The 20,036-nt window shown below is 30.0% G+C and overlaps 1 protein-coding gene across 1 annotated transcript in view; it reads left to right on the plus strand.

Moving 5' to 3' along the window:
• Window positions 1–1,311: 1,311 nt before the first annotated feature.
• LOC106464025 (lissencephaly-1 homolog) overlaps window positions 1,312–20,036 on the plus strand; it is a 69,608-nt gene continuing 50,883 nt past the window's right edge. Inside the window, exons 1-2 of the mRNA XM_013924132.2 lie at window positions 1,312–1,382; window positions 8,744–8,944. Coding sequence (XP_013779586.1) covers window positions 8,907–8,944 — 38 coding nt within the window. The 5' untranslated portion in view covers window positions 1,312–1,382; window positions 8,744–8,906. The remainder of the gene's footprint in view (window positions 1,383–8,743; window positions 8,945–20,036) is intronic.

A 20,036-nucleotide genomic window follows, 5' to 3' on the forward strand; every position in this document is an offset into this window, starting at 1 on the left:
TGTAGTTGTGGGGGAAATTGGAGAGAAAATTGGCCAGAGAGTAGTAATAAATGGAGTTAGGTCTGACTGGACCACAGTTACAATTGGTGTGCCTCAGGGCTCTGTGCTGGGTCCTCTGCTGTTTGTGATTTTTAATATGGATATTGACTCTGGAATAACTAACAAAATTTTGAAGTTTGTAGATGACATTAAGATTTTTGGGGTGGCTAACTATATCAAAGATGCTGCAGACTTACAGGGAGATTTTGATCATTTAATGCAATGGGCCAATACGTGGCAGATTATGTTTAACTATTCAAAATGTAAGGTGAGGCATGTAGGTTTTCACAATTCAAATTATTGTTATAATTTAAATGGGAATACATTAAATACTGTGGTTGAAGAAAAAGATCTTGGTGTTATGATAAAAAAATAACTTAATTAATCTAAACAGTGTATTGTAGCTAGCAATAGGGCTAATAGGATTTTGGATAGCATCTATAGAAATATTGAATACAAGACAAGGGATATTATTGTTTCATTGTATAAATCACTTGTAAAGCCTCATTTAGAGTACTGTGTACAGTTTTAGGCTCCCTTTTCCACGAAGGACATTGAATTGTTGTAGAATGTTCAGAGAAGAGCCACTAGGATGACACCTGAGATGACGGGATTGTCCTATGAGGAGAGACTAAACTCTCTAAACTTGTTTTCCGTGGAGAGGAGAAGGGTCAGGGTGGATTTGTTTGAAGTGTTTATAATTATTAAAGGTATTGATAATATAGATACATCAAACTTTTTTGTGTATTTAGCAGTGAAAACAATAGGACAAGGGGCATAAATTCCAATTTTGGCAGCGTAGGAGTCGTCTGCAGTTTAGATAGTATTACTTTTCAAACAGGGTGGTTGGCTTTTGGAATGAACTACCTTCAAGGGTGGTAGAGACTGAAAATTTAACTGAGTTCAAGAAAAGATTGGATGAATACATGAATAGTAAGGGTTGGTTATAGTTAGGAGCTGGACCTTGATGGGCTAATAAGCTCTATTCTGTTCATTTCAAATTTTATGAAATTTATAAGAACACAAAAATTCAAGGTTAAATTAGGTTTAATTAAATTTTTATTTAAAGGATTTAACATGGGCTTACATATAAATTTGTATTATACAATAAAATATTAAATTTACATACCAGTAGCAATATTACACTTATTGACTTCTATTTATAAATTTTTTAAATCATTATTTGTAATATATTAGCCTAGCATTACTTTGTATAATATATGTCTTTGGTTAAATCTTTTCAAGCGCGGTGCTAGCGCAATCTTTAATAACGTAATTTCTCGTAGAACAAAACGATCGACGAGAATATCCAGTACTGCAGTGGATGTTTTTAACTGGATATAGTAAGTTTATAATTAAATTATATAAGTTCGTTTACGTGATTAATATTTACATTTTCTTAGAGCTGTTTAAAATATGAAAAATTTTGGAAGCTTTTAAGTTTAGTAAATATTGAACTTAATCTAGTGTAATATGTTGGTTTGTCACAGTGTCAGACCAGTACTTCGTCTTGTCTTCGTTGCGTTTTCTGAAAAACAAAATCTAATTTCTATGGCGCTGTATTACTATTAATATATTATTGATGAGTGTATACTAATTAATATTATATCATTATACTATCTCTTTTCTAACTAGTCTAACACTTAATCTTACTTTGATTAAGACAAGGGAGGTTTGTTTAGTCTTGTCCATAAACTAAGACGAAGTAAACAATACTGCCCCATACTGTAGTTTAGATATGGTAACACTAAAGCGTTAGTAATTCACAATCAAAAAAAAAAAAAGAAAAAAGTAAAACTACTTGCCAGATATTAATAATTATTTCTAAAAAAGAAACAGTAAAACTACTTACTAGGTATTAATAATTATTTCTATCTTTCAAACATAAAATCTGAATTTAAAATTACAAATGGCAGCTTACAACTAAGTTGTGTTTAAGTTTAATCTATGTCAAATGATAACACATTTATGAAGTATGACCTACACTAAAATTTACGTGCAAATTCTGAATTATAGTGTTTTGTAAGTTTCAGACATCATATTGGTGAGTATTGCTAAATATATGGCAGTTGATGTGGGATAGACGAAAAAAAAAATATTGAGGCCATTGCATTGTACGTCTTGTGGTAGTATGTACTGTATTGTGGTATTTAGGAAATGAATCAGTTGTAACAATAAGCATGATCTGTTGGATGTATGTCCAACAGAGGAGGCCAAAGCAGATTTTGAGGGATGTTCAACCCTTCCACTCCCCTCTTATTACTGCCCCTGTTTAAACCAACAGTGATATTATCTTTGCAAATAACATTGTGATTGTTACAATGTTAAATTTTTGACAGTTGAAATGTTGTGTGTGATATTACTATTAATAATTAAGAAAGTGCTCCAATTTAAGTGAGAGATGTTATTATGCTGGTCTTTCTTATTCTTGATATGTAATATTTAAAAATACGTATTGTGTCAGATACCTTCTTTTACCTAACTTATGGTAAAAATATATAAATTTGAGTCAAGGGAGAACTGATTCATTAATATAAAGTTATATTTGTTATATCTGATGTTTCAGATACTGAAGTAATTTATTCAGTGATTTGGATTCTTTGAAGGATGCATATGGTTATGCATATAAATGAGTTTTACTTTTTTTATTAAAAAGGTAGTTTTTTTATGTGATAAGTTGATTTTTTGTATCTCAAAACAAAGTTTATAGAAAGGAAGGTATAAAGTAGTTTGATAATTAGATTCCAAGGCTTAGACATGTTTCTATTCATGATTCAAAGTCCTTTTGAATAACAAGTATTCTCAACAGAATCAGATATTTTTAGTATTTTAGTCCTGTAAGGTTTGTAAACATTATTATTCAAAAAGCTGTTCAAATCAGTAACCAGAATAATGAACAACATAGGTCCTAAAGCAGACTCTTATGGGATCTTGTTTGTCACATTCTTCCAGAAATGCTCTTTTACATTATCAGCACTTTTTTTTGTACCATAAAGCCAATTTTCTATGTGCTCCATAATGTTTCCTACAATTTCATGTGCATTCACCTTACTAACTAATCTGTTTTGAGTCTTTAACCAAGGTTTTCTGAAGGTCAAAGTACATACCATTAATCTAGGGTGCCCTTGATTAATGTGATTTAGGCAAATAAAGAAACATCAGTAGTCCTGATAAGTTTCATTGGGTTATTAGTTATAGTATTTTCTTCTAGAAGGTTAAACTTCTCATGCCACATATAAATAGCATTTCAGATAAAATTTTAAATTTCGCAGGTCTGATCTCTTATACTTAAGAAAAGGATAGTAAGGTAGTGCCATAAGGGGGACAATGTAAAATTCTGTTCTTAAAAATTTGTGGTTTGAAATGTGTAATGAGTTAATTAAGAGGAAAGTGACAAAAGCATAACAAAAACATCTGCAATTAAATTTTATTTCAATCATAACTGTAGGCCTGACAAAAGGTTATTTCCATGAGACACTTAATATATTTTTCCTATTTACCATAATTGTTGTTTTTTATGTTATTGAAACTACAACAGTTTAATCCATTTATGAATTATTATTGCTATATAATATAAACCTGAAGCAAGTGTTGTTTTGTATGTTATGTGATCAATGGTGTTTTGATATGATTTACCACTGTTTATGTCGGACAAAAAATGATTAGTTCTATGTCATTAATTTTAGTGTTGTTGATAGTCTATTTTTTCTTCGTACACATAACCTTAATTTTTTACACTGAGGATGTCATGACTCCCTTAACAAGCAGTAAATTATTCACTAAATCTGGCCCTGATTTCCCAAATATTCATTAATCATTTAGTTAAATTTTTGTAAAGTTGCATTTTCTACCATTCTATATGTCCGTTTATTCTACAGATTTATCACCGTATTGCAGAAATAAAACTACCTCTACTAGAGGTGTTTGATTTTTTTGAAATTTTTATGTTTTATCCTATTCCCTTTAGTACTCAGTAAAAAAAAAGAAAACATAAGTATGAATCTTATCAATTCCATTAATAATCTTGAATACTTCAGTTACCTCATCTCTGACCTTCATATATAAAAAACATATAGGAAATGCCCAAAAATTTAAGTTAGAATCAGTTATATATATATATTAACTGAAATTGCATGGGGTTGGTCCAATTGTCTGACCCCAAATTGGAGAAGTAATATTGATTATAATTCTGAACTTACTATATGTATCTACATGAAACGGCTAGCTTTTAGTCAAACATACAAATCAGTTGTGTTACAAAAATGTATTTTTACTCAAGATACGTGTACAAGTTGTTGATGTCAGTTTGACTTAGACTCTGACAAGTCGCAGTGCAAGATGATGCTTATGTGAAGAATGAAAATACCTTTGTTCATTGTGCAGTTTGCATACTGTATTTGCATAACTTCTAGAATCTCCGAAGCACATTTTTACAGTTTTTTCAGTAATCCTGTATATTGTACGTGGTATTTATTCCCCTCTACCGCAAACTGTTGCTAGATCAGCAATGAAGGGTAAAATGAATAATTGTTAACCCCTGACATCAAATAAATACCATGTTAAATAGCACTTTGTAGAAGATTATGGCATGTATATTTTGACCCCTATACATGCATATTGGGTTAAGATAACTTCAGATATGAAGTATGATTGAACTAACAACAACAAAAAAAGCTGTGTTCAAACATCATAAAATACTATAATACATACACTGAGCAAATACAGGGTATACTGGCATTAACCAGAATAATTTGATCTGTTCCTTGAAGTGTCACTTTTTTAAGTTCAGAGTATGTTACATTTGTTGAAGTACAGTAGCAGTGTAATAATAGCACATTTACATTTCAAGTAAATTCTAATTTATTTTATGCTTTGAAACAGTGGTTCATGTTTGTACAGTTCAGATACACACAAACTGAAAAAGGTCCAAGATATTCAGGATTTTTGTTAATTGTTTTTGATATGATAGTGCATAAGAAAACCTTGGTAATATATGGGTGATTTTATAAAGCTAAATAGAAAGAACTGTATCTTTAAGTCTATGGGTTAACAGTACTGTTGGATACTTCTGTTGAAAGGAAGAAAACAATTTTAGTTGCTACTAGTACAATATTTGTCTTGGGTTTAGAAATTAGACAGAAATTTGTAAATGTTGGACTTCACTTTCTAAGAGTAACATAATGAATTTGAGGCATTTAATTATACTGACTGATTTGAGAGTCATGGTACAGAATCTTTGTGGATTAATAGTTACTTTTTTTGGGTGGAAAGCCATGTCTTGATCCTTTTTTTTAGTATAGTTTCAGAAATGTAGTAAGATTTGATTTTACTTCTTTACTTTTTTTTTGAGGTACCTCAACCTTATCTAAATATTCTTTTTAAAAAGTCAGGATATATTACATTTACTAGGGAACCCTCATTCACATACTCAGTTGTAGGGCAAGAAAGTTTGTACTTAGTTATGATGACTTGAAGATTTTATTTTAGTTTTTAAGGTGATTTTCCACTATCTAACATCATAGAGAAAGATAACAGAAATAAGGAGCATTGTATGAAGGTAAGATGTGGCTCCTAGCTTATCGAAAATGAATGGCACATGTTTTACTACTTTAGCTATTTTGTATTCATTTGTATTGATAACTGTCTTCCCTAATCATTGTCTTCGTTGTTAATACTAAGCTAGCATGGATATGAATTTCAAATGATAACCTCACAAAGTCTGATCCTTTATGATACACACAATATAGACTACAAAAATGGGCATGTTTAATACAGAAGACTGTTTAACGTATTGAGGATAACTTCTCATACCCATCAAACAAATATACAAAACATCAGTAAAAATCAGGCTTTTTCTGTCTTTCAAGTAGTCAAATTCAAACAAGGAACTTGTCTTGGTGTCTCAGTTTTACATAAGAGATAAAAATATAAGTATATAAATTACATTTCAAGAAATCTGATAACTCGAATGATTTTAGAAGTTAGATATTCCTTATTAGCATAACTTTACAATTTGAGCACTCTGGTTATTATGTATTTGAACTGACTTTTTGTTGTAATTTGATAATAATTTTTGAATAAAATGTTGTTTTTTTTGTAGCTTTTAATTTACATGTAAATTAAAGTCCCGGTGAGATTAAGTTTTGAATAGTGGGGAATAGAGACTTGTAAATAAGTCGTTTTATTTCCCTTACCTATGTGGGCTTGTATTGTTACATCATGATGATGATTGATATTTCTGGGAAATGACTATCATTAGCAAAGATTTAACCCAAAACAAAAAAGGTAGCGTATCATTTTTGAAGTGCAGTACACCACCAATTTTCCGGCACCTCCTTTGATCTGGACAAAATTATGAGAGCACACATGAAATTCCTGCACATAAAACAACTTCACTTGGGTGAAATGTTTAAAAACATAGCCAAGAAGAATGTGTGTCAAAGCAGTAGGCCTACATCGAATAATTCTGTGGCTTCAACTTCAAGTACCCTGGGTGTTACCCCTGCAACATCACAAATCCATGATGAAACAGACAGTAATCCTGACAGCCCTCAACTTTCAGACTTTTGTGATTAGCTCTACAATTTCAGTAAAATTCAAAAGTTTGCGACTTTGGAAGTGGTGCTACTGCAACATTCTTTTTAAGTTCAGTAATTAATAAAACTTTTTCATTTATACTGTACTAATAACCCTGTATCATTTATACCTGTACTAATGTATATTTCATTAATCATTTAATTCACATTTAATATTTGTTTTATTTAAGTTTCTAGCAGTCCATGGTGCTTTAGAGATGCGGGAGGGGTATAATTAGTGGGTCAGAGGTGTATTGTTGAGTTATTATTACGTGACCTCTGTTGGTCCAGCAAAATGGATAATCTGGCAAGGTTCTGGAACCAAGGGTGCCGAAAAATTGGTGGTGTACCTGTAAATATTTTGTTGAAAAATCAGTTTTTTTAACAAATAAACTTTCTGTTTGAGGGAATAAAGGTGAAGATAAGTTTGTTTTGATTTAATTTTTTTATACTGTATGAAATAATTTTTATTTATATTTTACATTAAACATACTGAATAAGTTGTGTTATGCTCTATACATAGTTAATTTAGGTGTACTATATCTTATAAATTCAGTGCTTTGAAGTAATTGTTTAATGTTGTTTCTAATTATGTTTGGGTGGTTTCAGTGTTATGAGAGCTACCAAAGCACCCCATATGCTCCAACTTTGAATGACGAGTTACCATCTGAGCATTTTGTAGCTTTACCATTTCCTTTGAACAAAAGAAAAAAGTATTATGTTGGTAGATTTCAAGATGGCAATATTTATGATTTGGCAAGAAAGTGGAAAGGAAATTAATTTTGTATATTGAAAATGTTTTGTTCCATTTTAACAACTCCTGAAAAGCAAAGTAAAAAACAACAACTCATTATGTTTACAATATTATCTCTACTTCTGTAATGGTTCTTTCAGTTAAAAGAAATTTGGTTTTTATAACAAAGTTCCCCAAACAACTCTCTCTCTCTCTCAAACTTTCAAAGCCACCATTTTGAAAGAAGAAAGATTTGATCCTGATGTTCATTAACACATTTTGATAGCAACATAACAACTAAAAGCTGCTTTATTGTAGCTGGTATGACTCTGAATCTGCCTTGTAATTTACTAAGTTGTAACATATTGCTCATTATCTTTTTTCCCGTATCATGTGTGTCCCATATTATGTTTTGCTGGGTAATGAAACATTTGCCCTAAAATGATAAATAAGCCCTAAAAAAAAATAGTTACGCAAGGGAAATTGCTTGTAAAGTTAAATTTTTTAACCCATAACACATGACTTTGTATCACTTGTCAAGTACATTCATATACATGAACATTTTGTCACAAGTGTCAAATGACATCTAACTTGCATGTATACAGTACATAGTTTAACATTATACTTGCTTGAATGAGGTGAGGTATTGTAAGAGAAAAAACAACTTTTGTTGTTGCTGTTATATCTGTGCATTACCTCTTAACTTATTGGGCAATACTAAATGCATACAGCAAGTGTCTTACGGCAGTAAATAAGTGTTTTAAATACGATTTTATCGAAGAAGGTGTTACTACAATATGTTACTTTCTATCAAATCCGTAATTTATTGGTCAGTTTTTGGCACTAGCCATAAACCATAAATGATTTTGCAGATGCAAGTGCTTTCATAACCTACATGGTATTAACCTGAATACCGATAAGTGTTCTTGTTTAAAATTTTAGTGTTATCCCGAAAATATTGGGCCATATGGGAAGGTAGTTTAAATTCAATTTTATATCTCATTCTGCCCATTTCTTTTTTTTTTATTTGTTTATTGTCTTTTTTATTTGTTTATTGTTACAGAAGATTTCTTTTGTGGCTTAAAAAGTTAGGCAATTTGAGTGATGAAATAAATTATAATCATTGGGTTTGAAATTAAGATTGAATTATGTTATAATCTATAAATTCATTATTAACATATGTAGTTTTACATGCATCTGAATTATGTATTTTTATCAGATATATATTTGTTTTGAGCACTTTTAACATTCCTATTAACTTTTTAAAGTGCTTTTGAAATAAAAGTTACAGTTTATTGTAATGAATATATATCTCATACTGATAGGCTCATTTATGTTAAAAAGATAGAAATTATTTTGTTTTATCAGCACTTACTACTTGTTAATTTTTTTACAGGTGGTGACCATGAACCCTTAACAACAACCTGTCATCCTATTATATAGTTTGGGTTTGGTTAAACCAAGCATAAAAAAACAGTTGTTATTATTTATTGTGCAGTTGACAACTGATATTCTATTTATTCTTATTGTGTGGATAGCTTCTCTGTGAAGGCCAAACTATGAAAATGGTGTTATCTCAACGCCAACGGGAAGAACTGTAAGTACTGTAAAACTAGGAATTTTATTTTCTTGTTTATTGATTCTCAAAATTGAATTTGAATAATGAACTGCTCGTATCTCTATATTAATGAAAATATTAACTACTTTTAATTAAATGTTAGTTATTTTAAGTTTTTAACTTTGAAACATTTTTCTAACCAGCTTGTGCTGATGACAGTGGTTTTAAGAAATATGTATGTGCATGTAATATAAATATATATATATATATATCATTAAATGGTTGTTAATTTGAAATAAAGTCTTAAGTTACAGAAAAAAAAAAAACATAAAGGAATGACATCATTCATAGTTTATTTTAAGAACTTAGTGAAAATAAAGAAAAAAGTGTAATAGCTTATCAGCTACGATATATCTGCCATATCCAATGTTGACAAGGCATTTCTACCAATACCAGGGCTTATTGGACTCATTGTGCTAATATAAGCTGTTACCATTTACCAGCATTGTGACTGTATTTTATTGGAGCTGCCGCTACTTGAAGTTAACAAGATTATAGGCATTTGAGACTGTCACAATCACCATCCCAGGCAGAACTTTTATTCATATACAACAGTTTGGTTAATTCATAGTTGTCTAAAGCAATGTGGTTGAGAATTACTGTCTTGAAGTATGTAAAAACAACACAAGTAGCTCTAATGATTTTTTAGTATTCTTCATGCAAAAGTCAAATTAGGCTTAATTTTTTGTTATTGTCAGGTCAGTAAGTGCAATGAATATCAAACTGTTAAAGTGTGCAAGAAAATATATTGTCACAAAGTACTTTTGTAGGGATGAAATTGTATGCCTTTTATATGCAAGTATTGAGTTTCGTATATGAAAACCTTGTCGAAACGTTGTACATTTGCGGTTATGTTAAACTTATATTAAAGTTTTTTCTTCATTACCCATTCAAGCCGTCTTCAGCCATTATTTAGGCTCAATTGTTAAGATTTTTTGAAGCCATTTAGGTTTAATAATAAATAATTTTTTTTATTAACATTATTGGAGAAACACTTAGAAAACTTTTATGGCTTTAATTGGTTGTGATGTTGTGGTTAAGGCACAAACTTTAACTTAGCTTAGAAAACGTTTATGGCTTTAATTGGTTGTGATGTTGTGGTTAAGGCACAAACTTTAACTTAGCTTAGAAAACGTTTATGGGTTTAATTGGTTGTGATGTTGTGGTTAAGGCACAAACTTTAACTTAGCTTAGAAAACGTTTATGGCTTTAATTGGTTGTGATGTTGTGGTTAAGGCACAAACTTTAACTTAGCTATTTGTCAAAATTGAAAATTCTTTTATTTGGTTCCTTAAGCATCCTGGTAAATGCTAACCTGTAGAGAGAACAAACTTTTCAAGTGATACAGACACAGGGTTTTTGAAATATGAAAGTACTTTTCTAAGTGATGTTTCTTTTCTCATTTTTTTGTAAATAATAAATATATTAACTAAATTTCTGAAAAGTTAGCAGATGGAGATTAGGATTTTATAAGGAAGGAATATTTTTTAAATATATCTTTAAATAAGTTGATTATTTCAGAGAGAAACCATGTGGTTACAGTTTATGTACACTGTCTAAATTCTTGGGAAAAAACCTTTAAATTGTGTGGTAATTTAAAAAAATTCTAGGATATATCTTATCTGATGTAAGTGTAGTGAATCTAAATACATGTAACACACAGTGACTCCAGAAAAGCTCATAAATTGACATGACCCATTTTGAAAGCTTACCTGTAATGCCAACAATGATTAAATTAACTTATCATTGTGCACTCATGCATTCAAATTTCCTGCTGTTATGTATGTTGTGCTGTGGCTTCTTAGTGTGTGTTTATGTGGAATGTTTTTCTTGTTTCTTGCCGTTATGAAGTTGCAAACTGTAAGCCTATTTATAGATGATGGTTACAATCACCTGTCATATTTTAATAGTATGTAATTTAATGATAATGATTACTTGACTGTCACCTAGGTGTTTTACATGTACAAGGTTTTTGTCTTATCAGCCAGGACTATACGTATAGGATATTAATAATTGTTTGTTAACACAAGATTAAGCTTTTTATTTATGCACTTGTTTTGTAAGACTCTTGCAAGTTTGTAAGCCATATAAAAATATTGGAATTTTTTACATGATAGTGAATTTGTTTTTTTACATCTGTTAAATAGATTTTTTCAAAACAAAAATATATGCTTAAGATTTTTGTGAAGAAACAGGCCATTTTTCTTACGTTTGAAAGTTTTCTGTATGCAAATTATAACACCAGTAAAGTGTATAAGATCATCATATGAACTTGATGGGGTTCAAAGTTCGTGTAAAATGGAAGTTGACTTAATCTTAATTACATGATAAGAAGGTAATCATGCTATATTTTGCCACTTGCATGGCTTTTTTATTAAAAAATAAACCTAAGTATACATTTTATACTCAACCAACAATTTAAATTAAAGAAAACTGCCTTGTACATGTGACTATGAGTGTCAGTTAATGGCACTTTGACGAGGGCAGTACTTGCGTGGTGTAACAGGTATACGTATCCTTAAGTATGAAAATTCTTGTTGTAAATAACATCCATGTTGATCGTACTTGGTGTTCACTAGCTCTTTTCTGTCAGTAGAATCATACACTTATTCCACCCTCCCTTTACATATCCAGCCTTTCCAAATACTCCCTCTTTTTTTTTTTTTTTGTCCCTTGACTTCCTATCTCATTCACTACTTCTTAAAGAATATGCATCTGTATATTCCGTTGGTGAGTGTTTAGTTGTATATGTGTGGTTTCAAATTGAACTTGTTTTAAGAAAGGTAGCTTAACCTTCAGCAACAGTTTGAGTACCTGCTCATCTAGTGTGCTGTAAGACTATACACACATGTAATTAATCCACACCAAGTTTACCACCTGATCTAAAAGTGGGTTATTTTACAAAGCAGGTGAAGTTTTTTGTTTTGTATCATTGGTTTTTAATAAATGACTGTTCAGTACATGTAGTATTTTGCATGTCTTTTTTGTTTAACATCAGTATTTTATTTATACTTTATTTTTATACTTTGAACACATTTTTGCACTATCAATAATGAGAATATGCAATTTTTGGAAATTTTAAACACACTATCACTTTTGCTGTATTTGAAATGCTATTAACCACTTTGTTTTCGTTTTAAGAACACTTTTTAAAGTGAAAAATGATCAGTGGTTTGTTTTCTCAATTATTATAATATTAGAACTATTTTTGTTTTGATGTATATTTGTTAATTTACAGCACATTTAAGAGAGAGCATTTCCTTTATAATCTTTGTTATGATTTGATTGTGCTTACAGTTTAAGTAACTTCAAAATGAATAAAATAAATACAGGAATATTTGTTCTCTCATCACATTAATTTGAGTTTGAAATTATTTAAAAGTACAAAAAAAGGGCTCAGTAAAGTGGTAAGAAAAAGTGTAACCACATGAGGGTGGATGAATACATGGTTGTGATCAGTTTGCAATTGTCCTAGATGTTCTCTTAATAAAGGGCAAGGGACATGCCCAAAAATATAAATAATTATAAAAATGAACAAAGTTTATACAAGATGACAAAAAATATGAATTAATGTGGTAATGAGAACAAACTGGTCTTGAGTTTTGTGTAACCAAGAGAACTACCTCAGAGTTATAGTAAAGCATGTTTTTGATCTACATTTTAATGCTGACTGAGAATTTGTATCCTTTTTTTTTTACCACTGTATTCTATCATGTTTTACTCCAAACAGTGTAATACAACAAATATTTTTGTAAATCAATTTTTATTCATTTATTCATTCTTCAGAAGTACTTAATAGAATAAATTTGTTGTGTGTGCATATGTTATTGTTAATAATTAAAGCATAGAATACCAAATACGATTTATTACAAATCTTTAGAGCAGTCAGTGACTGGCCACGTGATGACTGGAAATACCATCATATTTTACCCTGTTATAGACTATATATTTTTATTTAGGCATATATTTGGATAATTTGTCTAAAATTTTGTGCAATGTTCTGCATGTAGTTAGTGTCATACATTTGAGCTGGACGTATGAAGGTTGTAAACTTCTACTTTATATAAAGATGATACATAATTATTCTGTGTTTATACATTTACTTGGCCCTTTATTTGTGCCATGCTCTCCTGGAGTGAGGCCATACTCATTCTGAAAGGTGGTTCATATGAGTTGGGGGTTTATTTTCCTTGAAAATGTTTGCTTATATTGATCATTAACATAGCTAATATAAGTATTGTGGGATACTGCACTAGAGGCTGTGGTCTGATTTAGATGTATAGAATTACATTATTCTTGCTTTGGTCCTTATCCTTTATGGCCATTTTTGGAAACCTTCACTCCATCCCAGCAGTCAGTCCAAGTTATAATGCAATCAGAAACTAGCCAGTAGGTTATTGTTTTATACTTTGAAGTATTATTTGTTTTCATTTTATTCTTTAATAAATATTTTGGGAATGTGCATTTTGCAGTTACTTGATAAATTCCTGATAGATAACAGTCTAGGCCTGAGTGCCAGAGCCAATATAATAAAGATTGCAATGTTTACACAACAAAAATATGAGCTAAAAAGCAATATTCTTAAAGTCACTGGTATGTTATCAAAAACTCCTTTGATCTGATATCTTGATAATGGTTAACAACAAAGAATTAGAGTAGAAACAAATCTATGAACTAAGAATTATCCATATATATTTATTTATTTTAATATTTTTTTAATTCAATATCCATGATGACTTTACTATTTTATGTTTTAACAGTTTATAGAATAAAATTCTTGGCAGACACTTTGTAGAACCTACAAAATACCAAAAGAATACTTGATTTTCACTCGTATAGGAGAAATTCTGCATCATGAAGCGAATATTAACCATTTAGTAACAAACTGTGTTTGTATAATCAATATTAATGTCTTTTAGCTAAATTTAGCTCACTGTATGCATACATGTATGTACACCTAGATTTCATGTTAAAATGTTGTACTGTCAGTGTAAATGTTTTATTAGAGTGAAGGTTTTAAGTTCCATTGCGAAACTTTTTTTTCTTTTTTCAATAATTTTGTTATATATACATGTAAGTAAATAGCCATTTACTCTCTCGATATGAAAATCTTCATTAAACTATGTAGCGTGTATACTATTAGAACTATTTATAATGTAGTAAGTACTAAATTATTCCGTAGGTAAGTTTACACTTTCTTTTCTTTCACTTATGCCTTTTAGTGCTGTGGTAGATACAAATATCTTTCGAAGGCAAGGCATGACCTTTCAACAGTTGTTAGTTTTTAGCTGTTTCCTTGATACCATCGATCCATTGTTTTCTTGGTCTTCCCTTGCTTGTGTTTTCTGTTAGTTTACAGTTTGGTCCATGTAATCCTGTTGATAATCTGATGTAAAAACAACTTGTATGTTCTATACATACTATCAAAAGGCTGTCTTAAATGTACCATACTTAATATCATTGTTAGCTGTCTTGAAAAGATTTCAACTATTTAAGATGAAATCTCCTAGGAAGAATATATTGAAGTAGTTCCGGATCAATCATAGAAAGTTGATCTAACAGCATCATTATAAGTAACATCCTTTCTGCCAGAAACATTTACATGTATCATATGTTAGTGTATAGTTTGTTTTCTGTACCACTGTTGTACCTGTCTTCTGTAGTTTCTATAAGGGTTTTTCTCCTTTTCCTTTAGATATTGAAAGCAGTAGCATTGTGAATAGCTGGCTACAGTATTTACACATACCTGTTAGTTTTGTAAATAATTGTTTACAGCTATGGACTTAAGAATAAGTGACATAAAAAGTGCTCATCAGAACTTTCACAGTAATGTGTAATAAGTTAGTAAAGAACTCTAAGCTTAAAGTAGTAATGATGAATTTAGTTTAGACCAAAGCAATGTCTTATGAATAACTTAGTTACTTTTCTGATAGCATGTAATAGCAGTACTATCAGCTAGGATATAATCTACATATATCTGTAAAAAATATTTTGTAAAGATCATCATAATTCTGAATACTTCATTACCATTTAATATAAAGAGTCAAACTACAAAAGATAGTAAGTAGTCAACAACCTTAACAGCCCAATTTATTTGAAGCAGTAACAACAGTGTAAAAAAACTACATATTTTTTAATCTTCATTTAATGAGGGACACTCTGTAGAGATGTATATATATCTATAATAATAAAAGGGCATGTCTGTGGGTCTATGTATGTGTGACTGTCATACCTCCAAGAGAAAAGAATCTAGAAACCTGAAATTATGAACACATACTAAGTGGACCTTGGGGGTGTGTACCTGGGTATTATTACTTATCCACATGCATACATCTTTTTAATGAGGGAAGCTAGTGAAAAACTGCATAGAAAAGTAGTAGTTCCGTATATTACAAATAGAAATCACACACAGACAGACATGCATGTGTGTGCACCACCATAGCCCAAGTGGAAAGAACCTAGAATATATAGTATATATATGTATATAATGAAATGAATAGCTTCAATACTATTATTTACATTAATTACATTAATTGTTAATAGCCAATTAAAATCAGCACTATAAAACAATAATGAATTTAATATAAAATAAGCATTAAGAAGTTCTTTGCAAAATCCATTGTAAAGAACTTCTTAATGCTTATATTATGTATATTTATTTATTTATTTTTGCAGTCTTTATGTGAATTTGATTTCACAATAACCAACTGAACTATTCAGATCAACTTTTGATTGGTCAGAAGCTTTGGAATTTAATTTATAAACTTTATTGGGCTTAAATTAAGGCATCTGCATGATATTATTACAAATTCATTTAGCTTGTGCAATTTTTTATTATCATTCAACACTTTAGTCAGTGATAATTCTAGCTAAATTATTATCACAACAATAACGGAAAGCAGTATTTGATGTGACCTTGAGTTTGTGGGTGGCATGCCCATTAGATATCACTTATATATGAATTAATATGAGTATGGGAATCCTCATATAGTTACATAATAATTTAAATAAATTTGTCACACAATACTTTACAAAATCATCGTTGTTTTTTTTCTTCTCTCTCTCTCTTTACTACAATTTCAGAAACTCTCCACAGTCTGGCTTAATTCAGATAATCATCTAATATACCAGTTCTGATATACAGAATGCTTCTATCAAAACAAATGTTCACAATTACTACCGCACAAAAGATCTTTTTCAAATTTATATACATACACTGGATACATGTATAAACAGAAATTATTTAAATTATTATGTAACAAATTTATCTAAACTTGAATTTTTTTGTATTGAATCTCATTCTTATTGAAGTCCAAACACCCTTACATGGTGTGGTTAAAAATACAATGTTCTGTTGCTTCACAATAAATTAGTCCTTATTGAATTGAAAAGGTAAAGAAGTTATGTAGAATTGTTTTCATTACAAGAAAATTATCAAACATATGTTGAAATTATCTGAATAACAGTTTTTCACATACTTTTGATAATTATTTGGAAGTTATTGAGCTCTGTGCTTCTTAAGATATTTGTTTTAAGTTTTTTTAACAAGGTGTTCAAGTTAATAATCCAAATATTTTGTAATATTTTAGTTTCTCTTTCTATGGTATATTACAATCTTAAGTTCAGAAATATCACCATTTGAATGATACTGTTTTGAACATTATTAACATCTTAAATAATTCGATTTTAGAATATTTTCATGCTTAACTAATGACTACATCGTTTTGCTTAAGTTTCATTTCAAATTAAGTATAACAGATAGTGTGTATGTGATGAACACTTAATTTACTTAATTATTTGAGTTTTTGGAGACAAGTGTAATGAAGTATTTCCACAATAATATTCAAATTTTAAAACATTCAAATTTTAGCATGGGTTTGGCTGTATTTGTATACAAAAGGGCCACTTATTTATCATAAAGACCAAGTAAAGAAATAGGAGATATTTTTAGCTTTTAAATAGTAATGGTATAATGTGGTTCATTCATAGGAAGTCTATAGTTTTAGCACAGAAACAGAGGTTAAAACTGTTAGTAAACAGGTTCAAAACCGATCTGATATTTGACGAGTCATGGGTTAAACTTGTAAAGCTTAAAGATGATTTTATGATTAACAGAATGACTCATTTCATGATGTTTTTCAAAAAGAGTGCTGTTACTATATTTCAGTGGTGTTGTATTGTCATATTAATTTCAAAAGAAGGAACAGGAACACTTATTCAGATTGATATTGGTTACAAAAATGTCTTAACTTTAGACTTAAACCCACTTTCTTCCCAGAGTTATTACTATCTCTCAAACTTGTTTTTCTTAAGCTATGCTGTGTCAGTGAAAACAAATCTCAAGTTTCTCTCTCTGATTTCTTTTGTGTTTTTTGCTCCATTGACAGCTGTGATAAGACTTTGTCAAAGTAAGCTGTATACAAAGTGTGGGTTTCATACTGGAGTTGTACACATGAACTCTTAAGAAAAGTTATAGAACATATACTTGGTTTATTTTAAAATATTTCTATGTGTATTCTTTGCTCTTTTTTGTCTATCACTGAAACTGTTTCCATTATTTAGAAAGCTACGTTTTTTTATAATAGTAGTCAACATTTCTATATTTCTATAACAACATTCAACATTTCCACATTTCTATTTATACCACTCAGTTGCTGGATTATATATTTTATTTATAATATTTTCATTTATTATATTAGTGCTTCTAAACACGAATATTTTAAAGTGTTGGATACATAATTTCCTTAGGTTAAACATGTTGCCGCACTCTCCTAGGTATGCTGTTGTTTTGTAATGCATAATGAGAAAAGTTCTAATTTGCAGAACTGAAGACATTTATAAGGCTTAGTATACTCATAAGATATTCCAAAGAATTATACAATGAAAAGCAAAAGGTATTTGCTCTGAAATATAAGTAATAAATTATAATCTCATACTATATTTGATGTTAAATTCATTAAGTAGATGTATTGAGAATGGGCATTTAACTCTTTTTTTTTGTGCTAAGAAAACCAGAACAGAAACAAAAACTGTTGCCATATTGCCGTGACATTGGTTGTTTATATAATGGGGAATTAGGACAACTAATTTTTGTTTCATGCTGCATTAAAACCCTAATCTTAATGTTTTTTCTAAATTATTAGAAAAACCTAATAATATCAAATAAGCCATTATGATTTTTTTTCAATGGATGGTTAAAATACCAAATGTTTGTTTTACTTCTGTCTTTCATTGTGTGTGATTCTTTGAGAACAGTGAGAGGTCACATGCCAGTGTCAGAGTTTAACTACTAACATTCTTAAAAGCCATGTTTTAATCATGCAAAATATTAAAAAAACAACAACATAATTTGCTGTTCATGGTGATGTACTTATACTTTATGATTGATTATAAATAATTGAAAACATTTGTATATTAAGCCTATTTGAGTCATGTGGTTACATTCTGAAGTCAAGTTTGCATTTTCTCTAGTCCCATTTGATTTGGTAGACAGTCTTGTGTACAGTTTGTACATCAGGTCCAGGTGAATGAATAATTTCACTAACTGATCCAAACAAATACTGAGCAGACAAATGAAATACGTCAGAATCTTTGAAATAAAACTTGTAGCACCTTTCCTATAAACAAAATGCTTAGTAATTCTTTTTCATCTTTAAATGGTCTAATTCTCTTGTAACATTCACTACATTTAAAAGAGAACATTACATCAATAACTCATGTTTTGTACAGTATTATACAAAAAAAAAACAGCCATTGCAAAAGAGAGAAAAAAAAGATTAGTTAGCACTAACCTGTTTTAATGTTTTGTTATACTTTGCAGTTTTATACCTGTTAAAATATTGTATGAGGTCATGTTGGATAACAAAGCCTATACTATGACCATCAATATGTAAAAACATACATCTTTAAGTAGACTAGTTTGTCTTTTGTTTATAACCTAACCAGTGTAAGGTTTAAATATTACTATTAGCATGTTTGTCATGTACATCTTTCCCATACAAACAGACTTCTAAGTTAAATGTTTTTGCATTATTGGAAAAAAAGACACGATAAGCATAAACATTGAACAGCTGTATGAGCCAGGCACGAATCCTTCAGAAAAATACACGTTCTCTTAAAAATCATTGGCTGTCTGCATGTGGTTTGAACAAATGAATGCATTCCTACTTTTGTCGTCAAGGCCAGTCAAAGAGGCCTGGTATGTATATATATATATATCAAAACATTATTTAGGCAGGTGCGCATGCGTGCACGTGGATCAAATTTATTCGAATTTTTTATATAAGCCAATAATATAATTTTCAACCACAACACGTTGGATCAATATCATTTATCAAAAAAGGAGAAATATGTAAAAAAAGGCATATGATTGAGCTTATACATTAGTATACTTTAAAATGATTAAAATAAATATAAATATAACAATTAATTAATGAATGAATTACCAAAAAAAAAAGTGGCATCCTGATACGAAACTATTGTTGGAAGTATAAGGTTATGAGACCATGGTTAATTACATGACAAGAATAGCTCTTCACAAGCTACTCTATAACATAACTGAAGCAGGTCTGGTGGTTAGGGCGCTTGACTTGCAATCTGCGGGTCGTGGGTTCAAAACCCCGCTTGCTCTTACAGCCGTGCGAGCATAATGTGGCTTACCAACCCTATTGTTCGTTGGTACAGAGTGGCCAAAGAGTTGTAGGTGAGGGCTATTTGCATTCCTTCTAGTTTATCACTTCAAAATTAGGAATAGCTAGCGCCTATGACTCTCAAGTACTTTGTGCGAAATCCAGTAAACAAATATACTTGTGTTTAACTGATGATTTCTCATAATAACTTTGAATTGAACTAATGTTTGTTTGTGTTTAAAGTGGCAAATTTATTTTTAACATACTAGGTTATATTTATTAGCATTCCTTGTGTTATAATCAATATATATATATTTCCAAAGTAATAAATACGATGGTAGTTTACAGAATAGTTTTTTTTAATAACACAAATGTGAAGGTAATGTCTTTATTAACTAAACAATCAATAAACTCTAGCCCGTCAGTACGCTCATTGAAAGTCT

The sequence above is a fragment of the Limulus polyphemus genome, unplaced genomic scaffold (assembly GCF_000517525.1).
Source record: "Limulus polyphemus unplaced genomic scaffold, Limulus_polyphemus-2.1.2 Scaffold1543, whole genome shotgun sequence".
NCBI classification, from domain to species: Eukaryota; Metazoa; Arthropoda; class Merostomata; order Xiphosura; family Limulidae; genus Limulus; species Limulus polyphemus.